At 36.9% G+C, this 25,820-nt stretch overlaps 2 protein-coding genes and 1 non-coding gene across 6 annotated transcripts; all 3 read right to left on the minus strand.

Moving 5' to 3' along the window:
* Positions 1 to 1,224: 1,224 nt before the first annotated feature.
* LOC137711104 (SPX domain-containing membrane protein At4g22990-like) lies at positions 1,225 to 7,838 on the minus strand. Of its 4 annotated transcripts, none has more exons than XM_068450309.1 (12): positions 7,537 to 7,837; positions 6,718 to 6,886; positions 6,319 to 6,377; positions 5,854 to 5,974; positions 4,913 to 5,224; positions 4,596 to 4,700; positions 4,002 to 4,459; positions 3,353 to 3,654; positions 2,572 to 2,756; positions 2,124 to 2,314; positions 1,876 to 2,009; positions 1,225 to 1,692 (listed from the first exon to the last, which is right to left on the minus strand). In XM_068450309.1, the coding sequence occupies exons 3-12, from the start codon at positions 6,369 to 6,371 to the stop codon at positions 1,454 to 1,456; spliced, it is 2,100 nt and encodes a 699-aa protein (XP_068306410.1). In that variant the 5' UTR covers positions 6,372 to 6,377; positions 6,718 to 6,886; positions 7,537 to 7,837; the 3' UTR covers positions 1,225 to 1,453. The 4 variants fall into 4 exon arrangements, with proteins under 4 accessions (XP_068306410.1, XP_068306409.1, XP_068306411.1 ...); XM_068450308.1 differs by having other exon boundaries at positions 6,718 to 6,893; XM_068450310.1 differs by lacking the exon at positions 6,718 to 6,886 and having other exon boundaries at positions 2,572 to 2,750; positions 7,537 to 7,838.
* A 6,713-nt stretch (positions 7,839 to 14,551) lies between these two features.
* TRNAG-UCC (transfer RNA glycine (anticodon UCC)) lies at positions 14,552 to 14,623 on the minus strand. The gene has a single exon. It is a non-coding gene; the product is annotated as a tRNA-Gly (tRNA).
* Positions 14,624 to 15,068: 445 nt separating this feature from the next.
* On the minus strand, positions 15,069 to 23,624 carry LOC137710929 (suppressor protein SRP40-like). Its single transcript, XM_068450095.1, has 9 exons — positions 23,440 to 23,624; positions 20,678 to 20,829; positions 20,253 to 20,340; positions 19,197 to 19,902; positions 18,638 to 18,682; positions 17,496 to 17,593; positions 16,491 to 16,616; positions 15,987 to 16,076; positions 15,069 to 15,494 (listed from the first exon to the last, which is right to left on the minus strand). The coding sequence occupies exons 1-9, from the start codon at positions 23,494 to 23,496 to the stop codon at positions 15,378 to 15,380; spliced, it is 1,479 nt and encodes a 492-aa protein (XP_068306196.1). The 5' UTR covers positions 23,497 to 23,624; the 3' UTR covers positions 15,069 to 15,377.
* Positions 23,625 to 25,820: the final 2,196 nt, after the last annotated feature.

Raw genomic sequence — 25,820 nt, forward strand, 5'->3', positions numbered from 1 at the left:
CCTACCCTTGTTGAATGAGGACCTACATATGTTCTAGAGTAGTACTTGTTAATTGCGATTAACATGTGAACCAATTTCTAGGATAAGTAAGACAACGCTAGTACTTACGATGCCTTGTGATGACTTAAACTCTTTTCGTTCTTAATGATTTCTACTTGTTAAATCTATGAACACGCCATTCTAGATTGCATGCTGGGACTAAGTTAAGTTGAAAATGCCATTCTCTTAACATACTACATAAGAAAGAGTGATAGGTTGAGTTCCAACATTGAGCCAACTTGAGCATCTTCATCCGGAAATAAAAGGAATTTGAATTAAACATAACATGTTTGTATGATTATTTGGTGGTGGATAACAATTCCCCTAACTCATTTTTCTTAATTTGTGAACTACTTAAAAATCTGTTTTTGTCCTTTTTTTTTTCGATTTAATTTAAATAGCAAATCAACTCCAAGAATCCTAAAAATTTGTGTGAGTATAGCTCTGTGTGTCTAGTATATGCATATAAAATTTCGTAGACTTTAGATAAGTGTAAGTCAGTAGGGACAACAGCCCAGTTTTTGTGACATTCTAAGTAATTAGATAAAACAATCTTCTGCGGCCCCTGGGGCATGCAGGGAACTAATCATAAGGATAAGACAAGCAAGCTTTTGAAGGGCAAGCTTAAGAGATTGAGAATGACCTTTATTTTCATATGCTACAATTGATAATTCTTATTGTTAATAAGGAAAATTAATAAGATATTTGTGTGCTACTTTATGGTGTGCTTTTAATCCTATCAATAGGTCCGATAAACATTGAAATAGCTAAGCTACACAGGTACAACATCGCACTTAAATACCCAATTCATGATAGGTCATGGCTTTGGTGTTTGATAAATTATATTCACTATAGTAAGCCAATCAAGTTCAGAAGAGTTAACAATATACCAATTCCTCATCACAGGTGGCATAAACAGGGAAAGGTACTGTTTTACCCTGACAAGTTAAAAACATACAATCCCAATGAACTGACCAATCCATGGACAATGATTATGCCAATTTTTTAACAAATAATGAAATATGCACCAACTTAGGATTTTTGTTTTTATTTCATTTTATTTTATATATATAAGAAAATAAATGTATACCCATTATGACTGCAATTAATATATATAACAACTCATTTAAATTTCACGGATAAAAGTTATATTCATAACCGTTTATTTATCTAAACGATTACCCATAATTGTAACCATGAATTTAAATAGACGGGTAAATGTAGTTACCCATAACCGCGAGTATTTGCCCATCCCTGGAGGATTAACTATATTAGGATGGTAGATTATCTACAACGACATATTTTATTTAGAATTTCTATCACAAAATAGCAGTGATTCATTGGAAAAGAATTGAGGAGGACTTGAATTGGGACGTGAGGGGCGTTCCTCTGATACAATAGATTTAGAGATAAATCAATAGAGAGAGTTGTATGTGTAGCAGGTGGCAATAATGGAAGTAACGCAAATCAGGAGGGACGGAAGCAAGGTGATGTTCAAGAGCCTACTTTCTCCCAAGTATCCGGCCAGAGTTATGGTGGCATCTGCAACTACTCGAGCGAGCGTCCCAGCTTCTGTTGAAAGTAATCCACCATTGTATGTTCCACGGGAAAGCCTCGATGACATAACCCTCGAGAGAAGTGACAAGTTGACACCTGCATAAATGGCGGTTGAAGATAATGTTTGGGAGAGAGAGAGAGAGAGAGAGAGAGAGAGAGAGAGGCAGAAATTGTCCGTGCGTCTCCCGCTACATAACAAACTGACATATACTTCAATTCCTAAGAGCTCGCTGAGTAACATGTCTGTTTTCTGTAAGGGATTGAATAAAAATATCTCACCTTCAAGTACTTCGGCCGAAACAAACATGATGAGCCCTGAGCTGACGTATTGTATCACAGAGTACGGATTGAACATATGGAAGCTCATAACTATGCCTATGCAAACCACTATTTCAGATACTAATAAAATTAGCCTGCAATTACGACAGCAAGAACGAATCCAGCAGTTAGCAAGGAAAATATAAATATTGAAATTTCACCGGCCCCTATACAAAGCACTCTATCTAATGAGAGCTGTTAAAAATTACCTGTCTTCAAACATGTTGCTAATGTAGCTCCCAACAAGAACATTTACTGGAAGAACGGTTAATCCAAGACACGCCAGAAAAATTGCGACTTCGCTAGTATTCCAGCTAAAGTAGTATGTCGTAACAACACTAGATTCTGAAAGTAAAATCTCCATAGCATACTTGAGCATGAAATATATCAACAATTGAACCTGATGAAACCATAAAGAAGTTGAACGGGTTTAAATCCAAATGGAAAGTAATGGCGGTCAATTTACTAATGCAATTAAGTCCAAATGGAAAGTAATGGCAGTCAATTTACTAATGCAATGCAGGAGTGGAGACAAAGCATTTAAAAGATTTAGCACGAAAGAAAAGGAAAAACAATGTTAACATGGACATCAAAGGCACAATGAATGGAATAAATGAGATGTGAAAACATATATGTAATTCAAAATCAGTGAAATACCTTTACAGAGGGTGTAAGTAGTCGATATGCAGATTGAATTGAAGTGGCTGGTCGACGAGATTCCTCAGGAGCTTCTTCACTTTCATCAATATCTTGGTCACCATCTTCATCTTCTCTCCTGTCTTCAGCACTAATGAGCAAAGGTTGATTAAGACCTTTCTCGAGTGCATCGCTTACTGCTGTTCCTGTCAATTGCAGGATAAGTAACTGTTAGCTCCTAGAACTGCAACTACATACTTTGCATTGGACATATGCAAAAAACGGCTCAACCCTCACAATCAGAATCATGGCTAAGTTGACTAGGCACCGATTTAAATCACACTTAATTTACGGTAGAATTATTATCAATGTCTCATTAACCACCATTGATTTGTATACTGAAATAAACAAACTTGAGTTCAATGCCCACTTATCAAGTGAGATCTATACCCATTAATGGTTCATGATCCGCTCATAGGCAGACATTATGCATGTCTGCTTCAATGCCAAAGACCACGTTGATACCAAGCTTAACCAACCTGTCACATTCATTTTTTTTCTTTGGTCTCGACATGTCAAGCTTGTTGAAATCAGGAATGTCAAAGAGGTAGTTTGGTTTTAATTTGAGCACATGACTGACAACTGATGATGGGTTTAAGGATGTAATTACACAGCAATAAATTGAGAATTACGGGGTCAAATTAGATCAAATATATTGCGTCATTAGAAGCTTAAGATTTATAAGGACACAAAACAGAATATGTTTAAAAGATAAACTAACTACTGATATGAGTCAACATACCGCTATTGGATCCTTCTTGTACAGAACTCACTTCATCTTCACGAGCAGGTTCTCTAAATGAGATCCACAGCCATATTAAGTATAGAAGCCAGGCTATAGCCATAACCCAACCAGGCAAAGTGTCTTGATTGAATGTAAGCTTGTAAATCTTGAAATTAGTTTGAAGTAAGCCAGCAAGAGCAGGACCACATGCCATTCCAAGGGCACTAGCACTAACAAAAGCCGCTGACGCCTGCATGCGGATTTTCAGAGGTACACAATCACTAATATAACGCCTGTTAACAGCTCTTGCAGAACCCAGCCTGAAACAAAATAGCACAAATTTATCAATTGATTTGATGAAAATGTCAATATTCCTCCAAGTTTCCAAGAAGCCAGAGGAGAAAAGTTAAAGAACCAAAGCCTGATTGTCAAGAGCAGACCTACAGTACTCAAATGTTGTAAAGCACAGTATAGTACAATTGTCATTTGTTACTGAGGCAGCTAGTGTTCATTTCTACATTTGGAAACCAGTAGAGTTGCAAGTATAGCTCTGTAGGTTTTAATCAAAGCCAAGAAATTCCAAAACTCCCTAAACCACTACTTTCAACAAAATATTATTGCCATATCCAAAAGAAGAATCAGAGGAACGAGTAGAAGAATTATTTACCCACAGAAAAGACGACCAATCAACAGTACCCATATCGAATTAAGATCATAAGCCAGAGCATACAGGGTGTTTCCCACAAAAAGAACAATACTGCTAAATACAAGAGGCTTGAAGTATGAACGATTTGACCATGCACTAAAATACACTGAAGAAAACACCTGCGCAACAGCCATTGCTCCAATCACAACACCACAAACTGTCGCTGCAGCACCAAGGCTCATGGAGTAGTCATCTGCTGTAGGAACAATAATATATGTATTGACCATGTAAAGGAATGTGTTCACTAAGTTCAAGACAAGTGACATCAAGTGGTATCTCTGATCATCAACTTGTTCCTCCATGGGAGCAGGCAGCATATCTTCTTGCAGAATAAGTGCATGTTGTCCCAAAAAGTTCAGAAAGTTTGTTGAATTGGTTAACCTGTCCACAGCTGCTTTTACTGAATCAATAACAGGATCCTACACATGAACCATAGTAAGCATTATTATATACAACCAACATTTTTGAATGCTTCCAGCTTGAAGAGTAACATCACAGTTTATGGAAGAAAATACAGAAACAACGAAAATTAAGGCATCAAATTACGAAAGAAACCTGGAGGGGAAGAGCAGGCTGATCATATATTGATAAGTAGCTTCCTTGTCGGTCCTGAAGTTCATGAAGATTGCGAGATACAGCTCCTACAACAGCCCCTATGCCCTGGAAGATTATTTGTCCAAGATAGGTCATTTACATTGAAATTATGAGTTTGCAGTTTCTAATAATATGCCAAGTTATATAACGGCTACTTTATGTTTTCTGTCATGTTTGCCCCAATATTTTAGAACAGCACCTAATAATATACAACAATGGAAATGTTCTAAATGTTTGAAAGGACAATGGGTGGAAAGGCCTCTGATCAAACATATTACCACATGCTTAAATACTTGCTGGAGCTGTGAGTAAGGATGATTCGCACGAGTTTTGACATAGTAGTCGGTGAATCTATATCCAAAGCGTTTATCGAACTTCTTCAATATCTTACGCAGACCAATGGCATTCACCTCAACAAAAAAGAGAAGCTTCAGAAGATCACGGCCCACTTGTCTATAAGCTTCTCGTAGTTCAGATATTTTGGATATATCAGGTTGCTGCTGAAGAGCATCATGTTTTTCTCCAAGTTTGGCTATCCTGCTTGCAAGTAGTCCTTGTTGTTCCAACAGGAAAAGGACAATAGTCTCAATCTGATATTGAAAAAAAAAAAAAAAAGAAGAAGAAGGGAAATACATGCGTTATCCACCTCTCATGAGTCATGAATAACAGCAAAAGTCAGATAAACCAGAATAAAGACTCAAAAGAACCATTATATGCTACGATCTTCCTGGTGATACATACTACATACACTTATGTAGGTATATATATGTATACACACACCAAATGAAGGGGCATCGGTATATGTGAAAGCATATAGAATATGCAGGTGGACGATACACACGAATATTACTATACAAAAGAAAAGTGACACAGACATTTAATATAAGTGGGAATTTGTGTTCTTGAGTGCATAAATATATAGGTTGAAAGGTATATACGCACAAGCCACAGCAACTTTATCTCAATTCACTTATGATATGCCTCCAGGAGGCTAAAAATAGATTTTCCCACACCTTCCCCAAAAAGAATACTAAAGGGAAAAGTGAAAGGAACTAAACATATTTATCTTTAATAAATGAATTAATCAAACTTTCCTACAAACTGCCCAAAAGTTAACAGTTCCTTGACACCTTAGAAAATGCATCTATGCCAAGGTTCACAACTTTCTCATAAAAATTCTCTTATGGTATTCGTGAACGAGCATGGATGACCTGCATACCTGATTATCCAGCATCCTTGAAAAGTCCTTTAGGACATGCCTCCGGTCTATTGCTCCAACTTTAATTTGTTGAGAATAGTGTTTTACTTTTTTCTTCATAAGTTTATAATTGATGTAATACCTGAATGAAAACAAGGTGTGAGCATGCAAACGCAATAAAAATATTGAAGTAGATTAGTAGAACTAAGGAAATTTTATCAACAACATTGACATGATATGTATAGTTACCAACCGCACAGATGCATGTTTAATATCACTCCCCTTCTAATACTTTACTGATATGCATAGATTGCAGGCATATGAAGCATCAACAATAATTTAACACCACCACATAATTTCCCAATAAGATTCAGACCCGTTCTTTTATTCTATTACCCTTCTACAAGAGAAGGGTTCAAAATCTCAGTCACAATGTACCGACTATTGATGATGCATAGTTGAAAAAGTGAGATCAATCAAACATACCCCTGCCATTCTTGAACTTGTCTTTCCTTCAGCTTTTTCCCAAAGGCAACCATTTCTCACTACAAAATAAAAGACACCTGCATTAGCAAAAGAAGAAGATGAAGTGAAAACTACCACCAAGTAGATTCCATTGTGCAAGAAACAAGAAATGCAAAACCGCTTGTTATTGTCCGCCAGAGAAGCTGCTGATACAGCCAGCATTCTTTCAGAGCCTGAGTAATGTTGATTGAGATTGCACATTTTCAGGCCAATCGATTCTATACATAATTTAAAAACAAGATTCACCACTATTTTATTGTACATTTTCAGTTCATATCAACATTTGCACACACACAGATGCGTCAAGAAAAGGTATTTTTACGTGGAACTAAACGTGCAACATTTGCCACATGATTTCACCTCTTTCAACCACAAATCACTGAAACCAATAGTCGGCGTACGCCTTTGAACAACGTAGTTAGAGGATTTTAAGAAAATTGCATTGATTCCACGTTTCGCCATCCTAATGCTCACTGAATTATCATAAACCGCCCAATTTGACCGAGTCCACACTCCACACAAACAAAGGCTGTCAACTTGCAGTACACAAAGACAAGCTTATACGTCTATCACATACTAAAATCATCATATCACAATTAATTAATAAATTTAAAACATAATTAATTCTCACAAACATTTATGATTAATATGTAATCATTTATAACAATACTCCTAACAGAAAAGAAAAAATAAGTTGATGAGGAAGAACACAAAGAAAAAGTATTCCACCAATCAACCGAAGCAAAAGATAAAAGAAAACTTTGAGATTTAACGATAAAGATAAAGATAAAATAAAGGGTAAAATAAATAGTATCAGAATTGACATTTTAGTGTAAAAATGTGGTTTTTCGTTAAAAAGAACAGTATCGCGGATTTTTCTTTAAACTCCAAAGATAAAAAGTTCAAAAAGCTTCCAATAATCCTCTGTTCGGTTGATCAGAAAAAAGAAACTCGGAAAAGAAAATTCAAGCTCAACTCCAACAATCTCAGGCTCCGAATAAAATTCGAGGGAATCTACATCATCAAGCAACGTGCAACACATGATTTCGAAACTCATTTTCTCGGCAACACAAATCGATCAGTGAAAAAATCCACAGAGATTCACGGCTGCATATACATATAAACATATATACGCATCCACGCATTCAAGCAAAACAAATGGCGAGAAAATTGAGTTACCTTGGCGAATTCGGACGCTGGAGCTTGATGAAGAAACTTATTAGATGGCCATCAAAGAACACCGCCCTCGAGCACAGCAATTCTATCACTGCATGCTTTCTTCACGCACAAATCGAAATTTTTCGAGTTTTCAAATCGAGGAAAACGTTTCAAATCAGAAGCGTATATGCGCGAATAACGAAGGCCGAAGAAGATGGTGAAAGCTCGGAACAAGAAGCTCAGAGACAGGGAGGGGAGAGAGAGAGAGAGAGAGAGAGAGTCGTTTGTATGGTGTACACAGAAAGATCGGATTTTGATGACACTGGGGGAACGGAATGGCAATTTATTGAGTAAGCGATATATTTTACATTATTGAGAGAGGTGATATATTTTACATTATTGAGAGAGAGAAAGGGAGAGGAGGTTGGGCTAAACTATAAAATGAGAAAAATATCGAGATTCAAATTTAAGATCTCTTATTTTTAAGTGAAGAAAAATATTATTAAAGTGTAGTACTGAGTAACGAAGTATCGAATTTAAACTTAATATTTCTCATTTACAAATAAAAAAAAATATTATCAAATTGTAACATTAAATTGCAGGGACGGAATGGGAATTGAGAGAAGAGAAATGTATAGTGGCAAATGGGGAAGAAGGAAAGTGATTTAAGTGGCTGCACAGTGAATGGGTGTACTTTTTGGAATTTGGATCCCTAAAACCTAAGTTTAAGGATTAAATGATCTGAACCGTTAAAATTTGATTAAACGGATACAATTATTATAACTTTTAGAGAGACCTACTGTTTATAATCGTTTGATCAAATTTCAACAGTCCGAATTATTTGATCCTTAAACTCAGTTTTTGGGAATCCGAAAAGGATCCCGGTTCTACTTTTTGTATAGCTTTTTGGGGTGAAGGAATTTAGAAGATGGGCAAATCATTTGCTAGTAACTTTTTTCTATTTTATTCCAATTATTGGAGAGAGAACCATTCGGATTTGTTTTATAGTTTTAAATTACGGAGTTTTAACGAAAAACTCATGATATTGTTCACTTTAATCAAAAAGCACATGATGTACCCATTTGTGTTTCGGTCACAATACAAAATTTCTCCCAACAAAAACCCCTAATTATTAATTTTCTTTAAGGGGTCCGAAGGTCATGCAAACAGAAAAGACATCTAAGAAAACATAATACAAATAACACGGTAGGCTATAATAACAGTGAACTTGTAATACGCAAATCCGTGTGCATGATTTAAGACCGTGTAATTGCAAATTGGAATTAGCATTTAGCAACGCGAATCACGTGCATAAGTTGCAAAACGACAACATTTGCCGCCCTAATGGCCTGCTTATTCATCTGCTCTGAAATGCTAAATCTATTGTCCTGATCAAGCAGTGTGAATTATTAGATTTTCATCAAATGGTTATAATTAATATAATTTTAAAGAGATTCTCTGTTAGTAACCGTTGAATAAAAATTCAACAATCCACACTGCTTGGTCAAGAGAATCCTCTTATTAGGCTCAAGAGAGGATCCAAATCCATATAACAAATTAAGAAATAGAAAGTGACGTAATGTGGCCTACTCCTACACCTCATAAAAACAGTATGTCTTACCAAATAAATGACAAATAAAATAAGGAAATTAAAAAAGACGTACGACGACGGAATATCGCTCTATTTCTATATTGTGAACTGTCATGGTCACCGCATGAGAATGTTTGACTTCTATTTACGTATTATTTCTTGGATTAGTGTATTAAAATTCCACAATTACAATATGTTTCAAGTTATTTGTAAATATGATTTAGTATCTAAAACTCCTCAATATTTTAGTATCATTTCTAATTGGTCTCAATATTTTTAAATATTTCAAACAAGTAAGCAACATATTGAAAATGTCACATTCATTAAGCCCCAGTTAAATTTCTGTTAAATTAATTAGGCTTTACTTTGTTTCCAAAATCAATAGAATATCATGGAAGCTTGGCCTCCAACAACTATCGATCACTACTACCTCCATCAGGCCATCGCCTCCAAAGTAAATGCACAACACTAACTCCACCCTAAAACTTAAGATGCCAACATCAAGAAGAAGGTCATGGAGGTTGCTGAAATGATATGGACTGCTATGATATTGCTAGCATCATCTTTACCACCCACAAAGAAGAACTGAAACATTTACAAGCCGAACATTGGCAAATGAAAAAATCACATGAGCAGATACAAGCTCCTTGAAACCTATCTGAATCCTTAACCCTTTTCTTTGCTAGGAGATTGTACTCTTCATGTAATTTCAATTTGGGTCCATATTCTATTCAATTCAATACCGTTTAATCATTGGATTCCGTGTAGGTTGAGTTTGGAAGTGGTGTAGGCTTGATATTTCCCGATCTTCATTTTTTTCTTTTTTTTTTTTCCATTTTATTTGGGAATTGTGTATTCATTTTCATCTTCATGTCTTTTGTGAAGTTATTTTTATAATTATTATAGTGTCCAAGTAAGCTAAAGATTGGGATTGATTGCTGCCACATGTATATGTAACGGAAAAATTAACTGGGGCTTAACTGATGTGACATTGTCACATCCCGACCCGGGCCCCCACCACATCCCGGGCTCGACTCTACCTTAACACGATATTGTCCACTTCCGGCCCCTACCACACCCTCACGGTTTTGTTTCTTGGAACTCACATGAGAACTTCCCAATGGGTCACCCATACTAGGATTGCTCTCGCGTGAACTCACTTAACTTCGGAGATCCTATGGAACCCAAAACCAGTGAGCACCCAAAGGGCCTCATGCTAGGTAGAGATGGGAGTATACATATAAAGCTTATAGGATCCACTCCTCTGGGCTATGTGGGATGTTACAATCCACCCTCCTTAGGGGCCCGACGTCCTCATCGGCACACTTCTGGCCAGGGATTGGCTCTGATACCAAATTGTCACATCCCCGCCTGGTCCCCCACCACATCCTAGGCTTGACTCCATCGTAACACGATATTGTCCACTTTGGGCCCCTACCACACCCTCACGGTTTTGTTTCTGGGAACTCACACGAGAACTTCCCAGTGGGTCACCCATCCTAAGATTGCTCTTGCGCGAACTCGCTTAACTTCGGAGTTCTTACAGAACCCGAAGCCAGTGAGCACCCAAAAGGCCTCATGTTAGGTAGAGATGGGAATATACATATAAGCCTTACAGGATTCACTCCCTTGGGCGATGTGGGATGTTACATATTCAATAGATTGAGTACTTATTTGAAACATTTAAAAGATTGAGATCCATTTGGAATGACATTAAAAGGTTGGGTTTTAGGTATTTAATTAATCCTTATGAGTACTGCCATGAATTAGCTTTTTAGAGGTTTAGTAGTATTTCTCTACCTAAATCCACAAATGTGTATGTCTAGAATGTAGAGATTTCATTGAGAATTTTTGTTGCCTTTTGAAAGAGGGATCAAGTTTGAATCTCCTCATCTTTAATGTATAGTTTTAATTATAACTCATTTCCTCGCATGCATTCCTTCCATTTAGGCCACTCAGAGAAAAATGAAAGCAAATTAGGGGCTAACTATTGGCTGAGAGGAGAATGGAACAATCAGCAAGGGTGAAAAGAGAGGAGGCAAGTGATTAATGTAAGGGAACTTTAACGAAAAGCTCCCGGTACTGTTCATTTTAACAAAAAATCATATTTTTGCACTAAAAAGTCAATCCTGATACTATTCACTTTACCCTTTATTTTGTCATTATGGTTAAAACTCAAAGTTTTCAAGCCATTTTCATTAGTTTTCCTTTAATGTAAAGATAATGTCATTAGCATTACCGTCACTTTCAAATCTTTAGATATTGTTTAGATGAGTTAGCATACTTTCAAAGGTACTTTCATTTCATCACCCTTTTGCCTTTTGTTCTTGGACCATAGAATGCATTACAAAGTTTTTTTTCTTCTTTTTTTTTTAGATTTTACGTACACAAGCGATTGAAAGAGAAGAATTGAACTTTAGATGCAAAGGATAAATCCTTTTAACTAACTAAGTTACAAATTATAAAATTAAATTCGTAAAGGTCGTTAGAAGAATCTTTTTTTTACATGACAATACTTTGCCTATATGGATGAAGATTGACAACTGCAAGGGAGCATCAATATTGACTTAACTTATGTATTTACAAAATACAACCGATAATTATATGAAACTACTATTGGCACTATTTATTTGTTGTGCTTTCTTTAAATATAGAAAGTTTGAAGGGCACAATTAGATTTTTTTGGTACTAATACAATTTGCACACCTCAAAAAATGAGCTTACAGCTTCATTTTAGGCCAATGGGATACCTCCTAACTAGGACAAGCCACATGTGACCGGCCTAGAGCCGGGTGATTCAAGCAGTTTACTTGTTTTGGCACGACTATTTGGGACACTTAGGTCGAACAATGATGCCACGACGCATCTTCTTATTCGAGTAAGAATCTTGTGCTTACAGGCACACTTTGCCAAATTTGCTCATTGGGGAAATTGATGAATCAACAAACTGGTCACATGTTTTGTCCACACACATTATTGCTAAACCTCCTGGTCGATTTTAAGGGTTCACCATCTTGATTATCCCATAAAGTTTGGAAGATTGGATGATGCCAAAGAGTTTATATCTAAGGTTTTTGATAAAGTATTGCATGGCTTTGTAATTAGACATTGAATTCCCATGTTCACCCCAACACAACCTTGTAGAGCGATCATAAAGCGCAATTTAAATGATCATTCGGACCTTGGTGAACACACCAAGCTTTCGATTTCCACCTAGGGCTATGCAATCTTGAATGCAACTATGTTAGTACGCCTTGAGGCCCATTACCACCCGACCTATTCAACATTATAGTTGGTTACTGGTATGAACCTGACATTTCATGCTTATGCTTTTAGGTGTACATTCCATGTGCCAAGTTGCACCGCCGTAATGTACCAATATGGGTCTTCAAAGAAAGGATGTGAATCTTTGTTGATTGTCATTCTCCTTTACACTAGCTCTCTTAAAGCCCTTGCAAGCGATCTCTTTACCACTCATTTGTGGATTGTCACTTCAATGAGACAATCTTCCCGCTATTAGGGAAAGATAAGAACGTCAACGTTCATGTAAAACGACTCAAATTTGCGTAGGCAATGCCTACTATGTCTCATCTCGATCCTTGTATCGTACAAGTGTGATGTATTCTAGCTTTCAGAATGTTGCTTCAAACGCATTCCTCTGATCTAGCTAAAGTGACGAGATTATACACCAACTGCAAATATGCATGCAAGGATAGACGTACTTAATGGATGTCGAGTCTTAAATTTACATTTTAATTAGTTAAATTTACGAAAATACCCTTAACGATAGAAGCTTTGACTTCTGTTGACTTCCACTCATTGACATGTAGGAATTTTTCTTTTAATTTATTCACGTAGCATTCGTCGATACGAACGTGTGGGCACAAACGGAATCACATTCGGAGCTAAAATGAAGTTTCTATGAATTTTAGGGTTTAGGATGAAAGATCGTGCATGTGCAAGTCAAGAGACGCACAAGCTGGACAACCGAGTTTGCAGACAGATGGAAGTGGGTAGAGGTTCTTGTTAGTGTTTAGGAGAGTTTTGAGCTAGATTTCTTTGTGTATTTGTAATCAAATCAATTAGTAATTGAACTGAATTTGAAGGTACGTAGTATGATGAAGATGAGATTCAGACAAAAAATGGAGTTCATAGCTCCATGCACCTTCATTGGATTCGATCCACGAAACTCGGCGACAAACTAAGCATTATAGCCATTGCAATCCCACCATTGCACCGTGACTATGATCACGTGCATTACACATGCTTTCATTAAATTCTTAACAAATACGACACGTGTCAAGTTATACACCATTAAGATGTTATAATCTTGACCGTTCATTATAAATCTATAAACTGCAACTATAAACAAAGCTCTTAGGCTAATTCGAACTTCTTCAACCCAGCAGCATCAGAGATGAATTGATCCAGCTGCCATGCTTATGCTCCAATAGTTCTTTCTCTACGCCATTATTCGATAGGAATCACATAACCTTAGCTTAGATAATGGCTCACCCACAGCTGGTGAAGTGGAACTGTGGCAATCACATGCATTCACATGAAAATCATCTTTCTCAGGTTTCCTAGTTTACAATGTTAGTTTTTGCCCTGCATCAGGAGGTTTTTCTTTTAGCAGCTGCTATGAATCAAGTCTAGCTGAGTTTTCTTCACCAGTTCCATCGATGCCTACCTTTATGCTCTTCAGTTCAAGTTCTTCAGTAGAGCAAAGAAATATATCGTTATGATTAAAAACCAACATGGTGACATTCGATACAGCATATGGAGGTGTGTATACATTTCTTATTTCCTGGCTCCTTTTTTTATTCGAAGCTGACCACAAATTAGTTACATAGTTGCTAAATGACTAATAAGCTATCTATCTGTGCTTAAAATCCTTAACCGGGTTCTTTCTCCCTGGAAACGCAGACTCAAGTGTGGAATTCACAGCAAGCGGAACAACACAATTGGACTTGGCGAGCTTGATCAGCTTAATCTCGTTGTGACCAGTCTGAATTCTTAAAGTTATTGCTCGATTATATCCAGTTAGCAACTAGCTATTTGTCTAATGGTTTTTCTTTTATAAGGTTGAAATACGTCTTAAGTTAACTTACTCCTCTCCAAAGATAACAATAACAAGATTCAAAGTCCGAGTTGTGGAAAACAACCCTTTTTTTTCTTTTTATTTGAATAAACCACATTATCTACGCTAAGAGGAATGAGGGGGCTTAGTCTCACAATGGGTTAGCAATAATGTGGTTGAAATTCGCCTTTAGTAAGAATCGAACCTAAAACCTCTCACTTAAAAGTGAATAATACTACTAGACTATAATACTAAATGGCAGAAAACAACATTTTACATTAGGCACAAAAATAAAAGCAGAAATGAAAAAGCAGACATTAGGCACAAAAATAAAAGTAGAAATGAAAAAGCAGACAAAACAAAAATGCGTTTGCCGGGAGTCGAACCCGGGTCTATTGCTTGGAAGGCAATTATCCTAACCGTTGGACTACAAACGCTATACAGTATAGTGAGTGCCAAAATTATATCACCATGTTCGTCGCCTAATTTTGACAAAGAAAACACCAAAGAAGAGCATATTCCTGAAAATTTTTGTTTGTTTTTCATTCCTCAGTTCTCTGAAGAACCAAACAGTCTGATCATCGATTAACAGTATCGGACATTCGATAACCACCCTGTTTTGGATATGTTGGTGGTGGTGGTTAAAACCTAGTTCCGCGACTGGTTGCGGTGGTGGTTGTGGTGCGTATCCAATGAGAGTTTCAAGAAGCATTTATCTCCAGTTGATATACATATCAGAATCCCTCGCTTTCTCCTCTCCAGTTAGCAAGTTATAAACTTGCAGAACGACAGCAAAATCGTTGCACTTCGACATAGTTACATAAGTAAAAACCAGTAACGTGCATAACAAGTAAAAGGCGAACATCACAACCGGAAAAAAAATGAAGTACAAGGGGACCAATCAACCATGAAAACCGGTGAAAAATTGCTGCATACATGATCCAACAATTGCCAGGTAAATGGGATAAAAGGGGCTAAATTGCAACTTCGATAGCTAAATGGTGGTACAAAGATTTGGTAGCTTCCTAAACACACTAACTTTATTGAGTCTCATCAAAACTGACCCTGCTCGATCCGGAGCCTCAAAAAAGAGGCAGCTAACAAACCCGCCCTCGCAAAATTTGAAAAAATTAAATTCTTTCTAGCAGTACACGATTACATTATTGTAGCTCAATGTACCGAAACTCGTTTTCAGGATGCAGGAGCATATTCTTGGATTGCTGTGGCCAGTTTGTTTCTATCTTCCTCTGTTTTCAACCTAATTAAGAAAGTACGCGCCACGACACTATCATTTTCATCACCTTCGCCCTACAAAATCCAAGAGAAATTGCACTTATTATTGGATGATATGAATTACAAGTTAACATTTATGCTTCACGGAGTACCTTGCATCATCCGAAACTATGTATAAGGCAATTAAGCCCCGCTACTGTTTGAAACTTTGAAGACCCGACAATATGTTTTGTTTCTTAACGATTTACTTTACACACCAACAAAAAAAAAAACCCAGTGACACAAAAATCTATTTCAAATTTCCCTACAGAACATACGTGCATGCGTATTTCTCTATGATCTACGAGGATTAAAAGTTTAAAACTAATTAATGGATCAAGAAATAAACCCAGAATCCCAGAGAAAAACAATCAAGAGTTTTCTTTGGCAGCCAAACAGCTTATAATAGCCTTTCTGAGGGTCAGATATTTAATCGATAGTTGTATAAACCTGGCTTCTTTTATCCTTCGTAAAGTTAAATCGACCAAAAATTACGAATTGGATATCCAAATATCAGCATTGTCTTACCGCAGTATGGAATATTGCAACAAGGGAATTCTTCTGTACATTCGTCTTAATGCCAGAATATAACAAGGCATTAAGCTGCACTCTTCCCACCTGCCATCAGAAAAGAGAATAAGTTAAACTTTGGCTGAAGACGTACACTTCTAAATGCAATGACTTCAATTCATCGGGAAGCCATTAAAAAAAAGCAACAGACCTGACTCAAACAACGAAAAGGGACCAGCTGAAAACATATACTTCTAAATGCAATGACTTCAACTCATCAAGAAGCCATTAAAAAGAAACAACAGGCCTGACTTAAACAACGAAAAGGGACAACAGAAACTAAAAAATATTATGACTTTAAAAGGACGAAATTGCAATAAAGCAACAGAAATGAAGATTTTCTTCTTCTCTCAAACAAAGGAAAATCTAAGAATTACACCCTTTTGCCAACATACCACACTTCTTAAAAGCACACAATCAAACTAAAAAGACTAAAGTTTATGTGTCTAGAAGAAAACATACATCATTTCGAACAATGACTGTTGGTTTTGATTCTTTTGTACCCTTGCTGACACCCTCTTTGCATTTAATGGATAGCTGCCCTGTGCCTTTATCTTTCCATGCATCTTTATCTGCTGGATCACTTGACTGGAATAAACGGAGAGGGTGTTGAAAAAGTCAATCAGAATGTGCAAGTTAGAAATGGTGCTTGGCACATGCAATCTCAGGTTACCAAAACATTAAACAAAACACACCCGTCAAAGGCATCACGCAAATGTAAATAAACAAAATTGCATCGCAGAAATTTCCTATCTAAAAACGGAAGTATCTCAGACCAAAAATACAGTAGTTAATTTGAGCATGACAAACAGATAACATGCATTATTATTTTAATAACTTGACATGAGAACATACTAAAATTCCTAAAACAGTACCAAATGACACTTATGAAATGTTCTTCAGTGGGTATGTAATTTGATTAATCATCATGATCGCCCGATAAGAGCACCACAGTTGTTGACCTAGGCAAGCCTTTTATGTATGAAATACGGACTAAATGTCTAAAGCTGAGGCTGCCCCTCCTTATTTATTTTTATTCTTTTTTTTGGTTTTGTGAAACATACCAATACAATACCGCACAATAAAATATTAGCATCAGTAACTGCAGTACAGGAGTAAATAAAATGCATGAATGCGCATGTTAAGTCTACTGATATGTATTGTTTAAAACCTCTATTTTGTACATATGGATATATCTATTACATCAACATCTTCATATAACTCAAACATGGAAAATCCAATATAAGTAATTAAATATCAATAGACTGATACCAGCACGCATTTTTATAAACTTTGAATGAAAAAATAGATTAAATACAACATTTGGAAATCAATGAAAGTAAAGAGGGTTTCAAATTTTGGTAGAGTGAACAAATTCAGAATTCTATTTATGAACAAATTCAGAATGCTATTTATGAATGTTATCTTAATGAATAGAGAAGATTACAAAGTTTCATACTCACATACCTTCACATAAAGTTTGCACTTGACTTCATGGACTACAACAACACCCTTCTCTTCAGACTTTTCCACAGATGGGCTTCCAGGTTGCTCCAATCCATTTTCTGGACCAGAACATGAACATTCAGTACTTAAAAAGAATCGAAGACCATATCGAGATAATTTCTAAAACTATCAGCACAGGTAACCATCACCATTAAATTTTAACAGCTATAAATATGGTGAACGGGATGTAGTTCAATGCAAACCCTATATGTCCACAAACTTGGACCATGAACCTGACACAAAGGCACAAATATAATCATGTCCTGCCACATAGACCCACTAGTGGAACACTAAAAGGAATGCAAACTGGAGAGACAATAAATTCAAATTTAATGATCATGAAGTCATAGACGCATGAGCTTCTTTCCCTTAAATTCTGAAAACCAAGGAAAGCTTCTTCATACAGTCAGGAAAATCCAACATAACAGAAGCATTTGAATATGATATCTAATTACCCAAGTTGCAACAAAAAAAAAATTTATTTAGTCAACTCCTAACTTTGCAAGTCAAGGAAGTGCCTTTATTTGTTGGTAGTCTTTAAAACAAAAACAAAACAAAAGGATAAATCAATTGTCCCAGGTTTCCCAAGTGAGGTGTCCTGAATGTGGCAACTTCATCTCCAGACTACTCTTTTTTGAATTGGATGTCTACGAAACACGTTAGTATTGGAGGACTCAACATGTAGGATACAGGCATTTACTTAAGGGATTCCATGCTTGACATCACAGGTGCACCAATTGAAAACATATTTAGTTCCTTTTATGTTGCAGCAATAGGCTTTAGGTTTCAAATTAATTGACAAATTAACAACTCAATCAAATGCCTAACCCTTTATAAAAAGGAACAAAAGGTGGTATTTAGCAATGAAAAAGTCTTCTAACAAATTAAAACCAAACATCGGAAGCTCACAAGCTTCACTCAGAGAAATGTTTCTAGATAACAAATGAGAACTCATTCATCAAGACAATAACTATAGTTGGATGCTTAAAGCATATGAAATAAAAATATGACATGGAATCAAACATACATGAAGAGGTAAATTGAGGGGGGAAATTAACAGAAAATAATAGTAAAGGTAAAAGAGCAAAAACTTATTGTCTCACCATCATCTGCTTCATCTTGCTTTGGGGGAGCTGAACTTTGAAATCCTGGTACAAAATTACCAAAAAGAAAATAAGGATGTCAAATACATCAAACTCACAGAAGTAACACTCCTCTACTAGAAATAGTATGGCTGGTAGATATTCAACGGTGCCATTTTTCCTTAACATTCTAAATAAGATTCTATATGTTCAGGATACTAGCGATAAATCAATGACAGGCAGTAAGCAAGTAATAAGTTAATTGTGAAAATATATCAAGCTACTTGCAACCATTTCCAACTGTAGATTAAACATTCTGAACTTTTTAGGAATCTACAAACTTTATCATAAAATACTCCGGAAAGCACCGTACAATATCAGTGTTTTCTCCTGGTCAGCATACCCTTAATTACTTGTACCATGTTCTTTCTGTCCATAAAAATAATTCAACATAATTTAGGAATGAAACATTTTTGCTCTACTGTGTAATCTGAATTTATAATCGGATCTACTATGAAACACATCAAGAATCAAGACCATTTATACCATAAATGAAACATGTCGTTAATATGATACCCACCAAACATGGAAGGGGGCTGATTGTTGAAGGGCAACCCAGGGCTTTGACTGTTGGATAATAATCCAAAACTGGGAGTGCTGGAGAACGCCGCAGAACTCTGAGTATTGGAAGACAACCCCAAGCTTTGACTGTTGGAGAAAAGTCCAAAACTGGGAGTGTTGGGGAAAGCCACAGAACTTTGACTACTAGAAAATACTCCGGAGCTTTGATTATTCGAAAATATTGCCGAGCTTTGAATATTGGCAAATATTCCGAAACTTTCAGTTTTCTTTTGATCTGATCCAGTGCTCTGACTTGTGGAAAACATTCCAGAACTTAGAGTACTGGGAAATAGTCCGGAGCTCTGACTAGTCAATAAGACTGGCGAGCTCTGGCTGCCAAATATTTCTGAAGAGCTTTGACTGTTAGAAAATTCTCCTGCCGAACTTTGGATTGTAGGTGTTACTCCTGTGGAGCTGTGGTTGTTGGAGAAGGCACCTGCAGAGCTTTGGCCGTTGGAGAATACTCCAGAACTCCATGAAGTTGCAAAGCTAACAGTTGTACCAATTGGTGAAAAAAAGGGTTTTGTCTGATTAAATTTTGTATTACTATTCGCGGACTCGGGAGCCATTTTCTTTTCAGCAGTAATATAAGATCCTGCTGCCGCCAAATTTTCTCCTTTTGCAGCATTTACTTTAAGCCAGTTAACGACATCACTGAATTTCTCCTGAAATGAGAGTGTGAATACAGAAACTAAATTTAATAAACATTTACTATATGGTAGAAACAATTTAAAGAGAAAGGAGGGAGGGTGGGGATGGGGGAGATAGAGAAACTAATAATGCGAAGGAAGAAAGAGTATGCAGGTGAAAACTGTTGCCATCCCCACCCTACCATGCCAAATGGAAATAATTAGGAAGGAAATAGAGGTCTTGAACAAGAAATTATTGAATGAACTAATCCAAATGGCTTCTATGAAAGAATTTTATTCAACATCTCGTCTAATTGCTAAGAATGTAGAATTACCCAGACTGTATACATATCCTTTCAAACAGATATAAAGTTGAAGAGAATTACCATAATGTTTGAAGCATGAGCTAGATAATCACGGACACCATCTTCCCAAAGTTCATCAGGATGATTCTTTAGTTGTGTTTGTACCCAACTGTACAAAAACATATTCATAGAGAAAACATTATCAATTCTAAAAGGTCCAAATTCCAATAAACATAAGACAACTGAGGGCCATGATTCTGAGTAGCAGGAATAATTTTGAGAACAAATAGGAATTTAAATAATGTAGAAACTTCAATATCATATAAATCATATCAAGTCATACTGAGATAATGAAATGCGTACGTAATATTTAATAAAGAAGAATAGTGTCAATAAAAAGAAACCAATTTAGTTGGAAACCTGATAAGAAACTTCGGCATAGCCACATTTAGCCACATACACATGATGAAAGCATATATAGTTATTGCAAGAGAAATAAGATGTACCTTGCAAATTGGGTGTTCAGAGCTCTCACATGCTGCCGAGATGATGCAGCCCGCTGTGCATCCAATGGAGGTGTATCTGTTGACTGCTCTTGAGAAGGCTCTGCCCTATTGGAGTCATACGAGGATCCCGCCATAATCCTTTTATTCCGGAACTGCATATTGGTGAAAGAGAAAATATAAAAAAAATTAACACAGCAACTGACATTCCAAAATCTCTAACCCCCACACTCCACACCCCACCAATATGAGAAGTAGTATGCCCTTGACAAACTTAAATGTGGAAATTTAAAACCACCAATAACCCCTTCGATGTTTTGCATAAGACCCATAATTAGAGGCAGACATCCGAAACCGTAAAACCAAAACCGTTCCATACCTTTCATTATTAAAAACTTATGTTTCATTTTGAAACCAAACCGAAGCTCAATAATCAGGATGGATGCGGCATCGACTAATACCGTGCCGAACCGATGGAAATTAAATATTATATATATATATATATCAATGTTTTAAAAAACTAGCCTCGGGGCGCGCCTAGGGCGCCTTTGAGGCTGGGCGCTAAGGCTAACGCCTCTGTTTTGTTGGAGTGGGCGAAAGGCTTCGCCGGAGACGCCGAGGCGGCGGAGGCGCGCCTCAAGGCGTCCCAGGCGCCTTGTCTGCCCTTTTTTTAAAAAAAAAAAACGCTGTTTGGGTAAGGGTTTTTAGTCCAGATTCCACTTTTAATCCACATTCCACCATACCTTCGATCCTCTGCCTTCTTCACCCACTTCTCCCATGCGCCAGAACACACAACAGCCGTCACCCTAGTCGATCGTCCTCTCCCAGTCGCCACGCCGCCGTCATCACCCTGCCACCGTCACCCCAGTGCCGTCAGCAAGCCCACAAATCCCCATTTTTAAAGGTTAGGGTTTCTGAAATTCTGAAAAAGTTAGGGATTTGATTTTTTGATTTTTTTTAAACTGGTGTGAACTGTGGAGCATTCTGGGATAGGGCTGGGTGAGATATAAATCTGGAGCAGTTGACTGGGGAAGCTTTTCTGGAGTAGGAAATAAATCTGGGCGATAAGCTTTCTGGGGAAAGCAGAAAAACAGAGAGGAGGGAGGAGGAGAAGGATACCAATTTAATGTGGGTTTGATGTTGGAATGTGGGACCCGAGTTGGGACTTGTTTATTTTTTTTTTTTGGTCAAAGAGTCAGGACTTTTTGGAAAGTTGTCCAATGAGGGAGAGGAGAAACTGACAAATGAGGTTGCCTATTTAATGGAAAATGGGATATAGGTCTTTTCGTTTCAGATTTATAGTAAGGTTTCCAATTTTAAACGAATTTGGATGATATTATCTTTGAATAATGAATTTAGATGATATTATCTTTTGAATGATTATGGATTTGAATGATAAAATTGAGAATGGATGTTTATTTTACATAGTATTATTTTTTATACAATTATATGTATAATATATAAATCATATATATAAAAAAAAATTTAATCCTATAAGGCTTCGCCTCACGCCTCACGCCTTACGCCTAGGCCGGGCTTCGCCTCCGACGCCTCGCCCACGCCTCGCGCTTTTAATACATTGATATATATATATATATATATATATATATATATATATATTAAATTGATGTGTCCCGTCCCCTTTTAATTGGTTGTTTGGCAAGTTCATTCCTTCGAACCCCATGTAGAAGCTGCTAACCTACAGCCAAGTTCTCCCAAATAATCCCAAAAACCAGATTATTGCTACCGATGTACTTTATAATGGACATCATTGCAAGTTCATTCCTTCAATCCCCATGCAGAAGCTGCTAACCTACTGCCGAGTTCTCCCAAATAATCCCAAAAATGACTTCATCCAGATGATTGCTACCGATGTACTTTAAAATGGACATCATTTCAAACCCTTGCAACTAGATATGCTTGCAATTAAGTTCAATTAGCTAAGACAATGAACTTAAATGGACTAACAAATGCCTCTTGGTGGCTGCCTGCAACAACCTTCTGGATTTGTGCACCGAGTTCGGACGGCGTCATTTGCTCAACTCCTCTACACTTTTCATGCCATGCTTCTTAAATTTGAGAATTATTTAATATGGTACCAAAGTGATACCAGATCATACAGAAACTAATTGGTTCGGTATGGTCTGGTACCATTTCCTCAAAACCCCCATACCGAACCATCCCATACCAGTGGACATTTCCAGTATCACCTACATACTTGACATCAATAAAACCTGCTCCTTCTTACTTCTACCATAACTTCGCCGTCTACCCTTCTCCTTAAGAAGAGAACGGCCGCCTAATTTCCTTTTTAAAGTCTGCATATCTTCCACACCCTTTGCTCAGTTTTACTTTATTATTCCTACCTTATTACTTCGTGTACCCACAAAATCCTTGGTCAGCCCACAAATTGACAAAAGTTGATTTTTTTTTTTTTTAACAAATAATCACACAATTCCAATCTGTAAAACTAATAAAAACCCAATAACCCTTTTAGATTATGTACTCTTTAATAATATAATGCAAAGTTGCAACCTCTATAAGCTAATTCCCCCCTAAACAGCTCGACTAATCAGCTTAAAATTCAAAACCTTTGGGATTTATTCACACAAAACAATTTAAAAAAAATCCGCAGGGCCTCCAATACACTTCAATCCCAAAAACAAAAGCTAGAAACTAGGGTTCCCCCAAAAAAAAAAAAATCAATAAAAATTGCATAAAAACAACAAAAATGTGAAATTTTAAAAAGGGGAAGTGGTACTTACAGGCGAGTCAGAGTTGGAGTCCGATACAGAAAAACGTTTCAGACCTTTCGTCATCATGATTCGGGCTTTCCGGGTTCAAAAGCAGAATAGGGTTCTTCAAAATTTCTCTGCTTTTTCCTTCAGACTGGCAACGTTGCCAGCAAAACGGTAAAAACGAAAACCCTTTTTTTTACAATTAAACAAAAAATAAATAAAAGGAAGGGTGATTAGAGCCTTTGGATCAGGTGGGGAACCAACTTTTAATTTGGACCGTTGCATTGGTTTCCCACTACAGTATTATTTCACGTGGGTTTTTGTATTGATTGGAATTTGAGAGACCACTTGGCTACCGTCCATTTTGTAGTTTTTACCTTTCGTTAAATTACAGATTGCCTCTTTAGTTTGAGTGTAATTACAATCTTCTACAATATTTTTAAAATATTTTAATCTTATATACATAAAGTCATGTTTATGTTTAGTTGCAGTGTCAGAAATTCATTAATCAATTTGTTAAATTGACTACTAAATGATGGTATGACAAATGTAGGCTTAACAAATTTGCTAACCTGGATTACCCACCAATTTAGGAGTGTCAATTTATTCCAGGAACACTAATGAATCATTTTCTCGGAATCGAATCCTATCTAGATCCTCTTTGTGAGGATTTTGTGAGGATCCTATCTAGATCATTAATCATTGTGAATATTTTAATTTAAAATTGAACACAACAATACTTAACGACTGACCGCATAATGTACGATAAAAGACTAATATGAATTGATTCCTAGGATTACAGAAACACGATTAGGAGAGGATCCTCACCCCTTTTTCTCCCATCGTTTCCGTTCCACCAAAAAGAGGCAACAACCCGGTTCAAATCTTCATAGAAGTGTTTAGGGAGATGAAAACAACTCGGTGTAAATCTGTATAGACCGAGCCACGGTTTTGATCAAAATTTATTTGCCCGTAGCACTCAAAAGCTTGCTCTTCCAGCTATGAAGTATTTTCCACAATCTGTCTTTAATGAACCTGAATCATCAAGAGTGATTTCTTCCAACAATGGTTGACAATACCTAAATATTTCTCATGGCGTTCAATGGCCTACACCACAAGCAGATGAGCCAATTTCGAGCGCATCGGTGGTTTGATATTTGGGCTGAAGCATACTTCATTTTTATGAACGTTAACTTTATTACCAGAGGCGTTTTCATGGTCTTCTTTAGCACGGCTGAAGAGACTATCATCCGCAAAAGAGAAGACTATTATCCACGAAAAGAAGACTATCATCTTTTCTAGCACGGCTAAAGAAATATGGAGGCAATCGACTTCTTTAGCACGGCTGAAAAGAAGACTATCATCCGCAAAAAGAAGATGATTCACAGATGGAGCTCTAGGATAAATTGAAATGCCAGTGAGTAGCCCCACGCTCGTTTATGACAATCAAGGCCGAGAGACCTTCGGCACATAGAAGTAAGAGGTATGGTGAAAAAGGGTCTCCCTATCGGAGGCCACGGGAAGAATGTAAATAGCCACGAGGACTCGCATTGACAATAAAAGTGTCTAAGATAGTGGTGACACAAATCTGATATGATCAATTCACTTGGAGGAGAAACCCAACTTAATAAGGACACTCCGAAGATACATCCATTCAATATGGTCATACGCCTTGCTAATACCAAGCTTTAGCAATAAGAATTTGCTTTTTCCTGCCGCCTCTTGGCTAAAAAGTTGGAAATTTCAGAAGCCAAGATGACGTTGTCTAAGATGTGCCTACCAGGAATAATCGCGCTCTGAGTTGGCAAAATAATTATAGGAAGAATACTCTTGAGCCTATTAGCCAAGACCTTGGACACAATTTTAGAAGAGAACGTTACAGAGGCTAATTGGTCTCAATATGCACATATCTTTCTGCGTTTTCTATTTCAGGATGAGGGAAACCGAAGTATAGTTGATTTGTTTGAGCAATTTCCCGGAGGAAAGAAAGGATTGAACATCCAGGGTGACATCATGACCACAATATGCCAGAAGTGTTGGAAGAAAGGTGTTATACCGTCCGGTCTAGGAGTCGTGGAAGGTTTCATTTGGAAAACAACTGCTTTGATTTCCTCCGTAGAAAAGGACCTGTCTAGTTCCTTATTCATCGTAGCCGTCACTCTATTCTCCCAAGAGCGCTGCAGGAGGTCAAAGAGCAAAACAACTCATTAAAATATTAAGTATTGTATCCTCTATTCTCTTATCATCCTCAGCCTAGTCATCGTTAGCATTGGTGATCCCCTTTGCAACGAACAATGTTTAGAATTGTTTCATAAAATATTTCGGGGCTGATTCATAAAGCTTCATACTTAAAATTAAAACCATTCATATTATAAATTATTAACTAAGGATCATCCTTATAAAAAATC

This window comes from Pyrus communis, chromosome 12 (assembly GCF_963583255.1).
Source record: "Pyrus communis chromosome 12, drPyrComm1.1, whole genome shotgun sequence".
Classification (NCBI taxonomy): domain Eukaryota; kingdom Viridiplantae; phylum Streptophyta; class Magnoliopsida; order Rosales; family Rosaceae; genus Pyrus; species Pyrus communis.

What these genes read in the sequence shown, in the direction of transcription:
- LOC137711104 (XM_068450307.1), bottom strand. Translation starts at nt 6,371, where the DNA reads ATGGTTGCCTTTGGGAAAAAGCTGAAGGAAAGACAAGTTCAAGAATGG. An exon ending in AGCAACATGTTTGAAGACAG is followed by an intron (nt 2,010 to 2,123) that starts GTAATTTTTAAC and finishes TCGTAATTGCAG; the next exon opens with GCTAATTTTATTAGTATCTG. An exon ending in TTCGGCCGAAGTACTTGAAG is followed by an intron (nt 1,693 to 1,875) that starts GTGAGATATTTT and finishes CCATTTATGCAG; the next exon opens with GTGTCAACTTGTCACTTCTC.
- LOC137710929 (XM_068450095.1), bottom strand. Translation starts at nt 23,496, where the DNA reads ATGATGACGAAAGGTCTGAAACGTTTTTCTGTATCGGACTCCAACTCT. An exon ending in ACTCCAACTCTGACTCGCCT is followed by an intron (nt 20,830 to 23,439) that starts GTAAGTACCACT and finishes ACCAATATGCAG; the next exon opens with TTCCGGAATAAAAGGATTAT. An exon ending in TTGCAATATTCCATACTGCG is followed by an intron (nt 15,495 to 15,986) that starts GTAAGACAATGC and finishes TGGATTTTGTAG; the next exon opens with GGCGAAGGTGATGAAAATGA.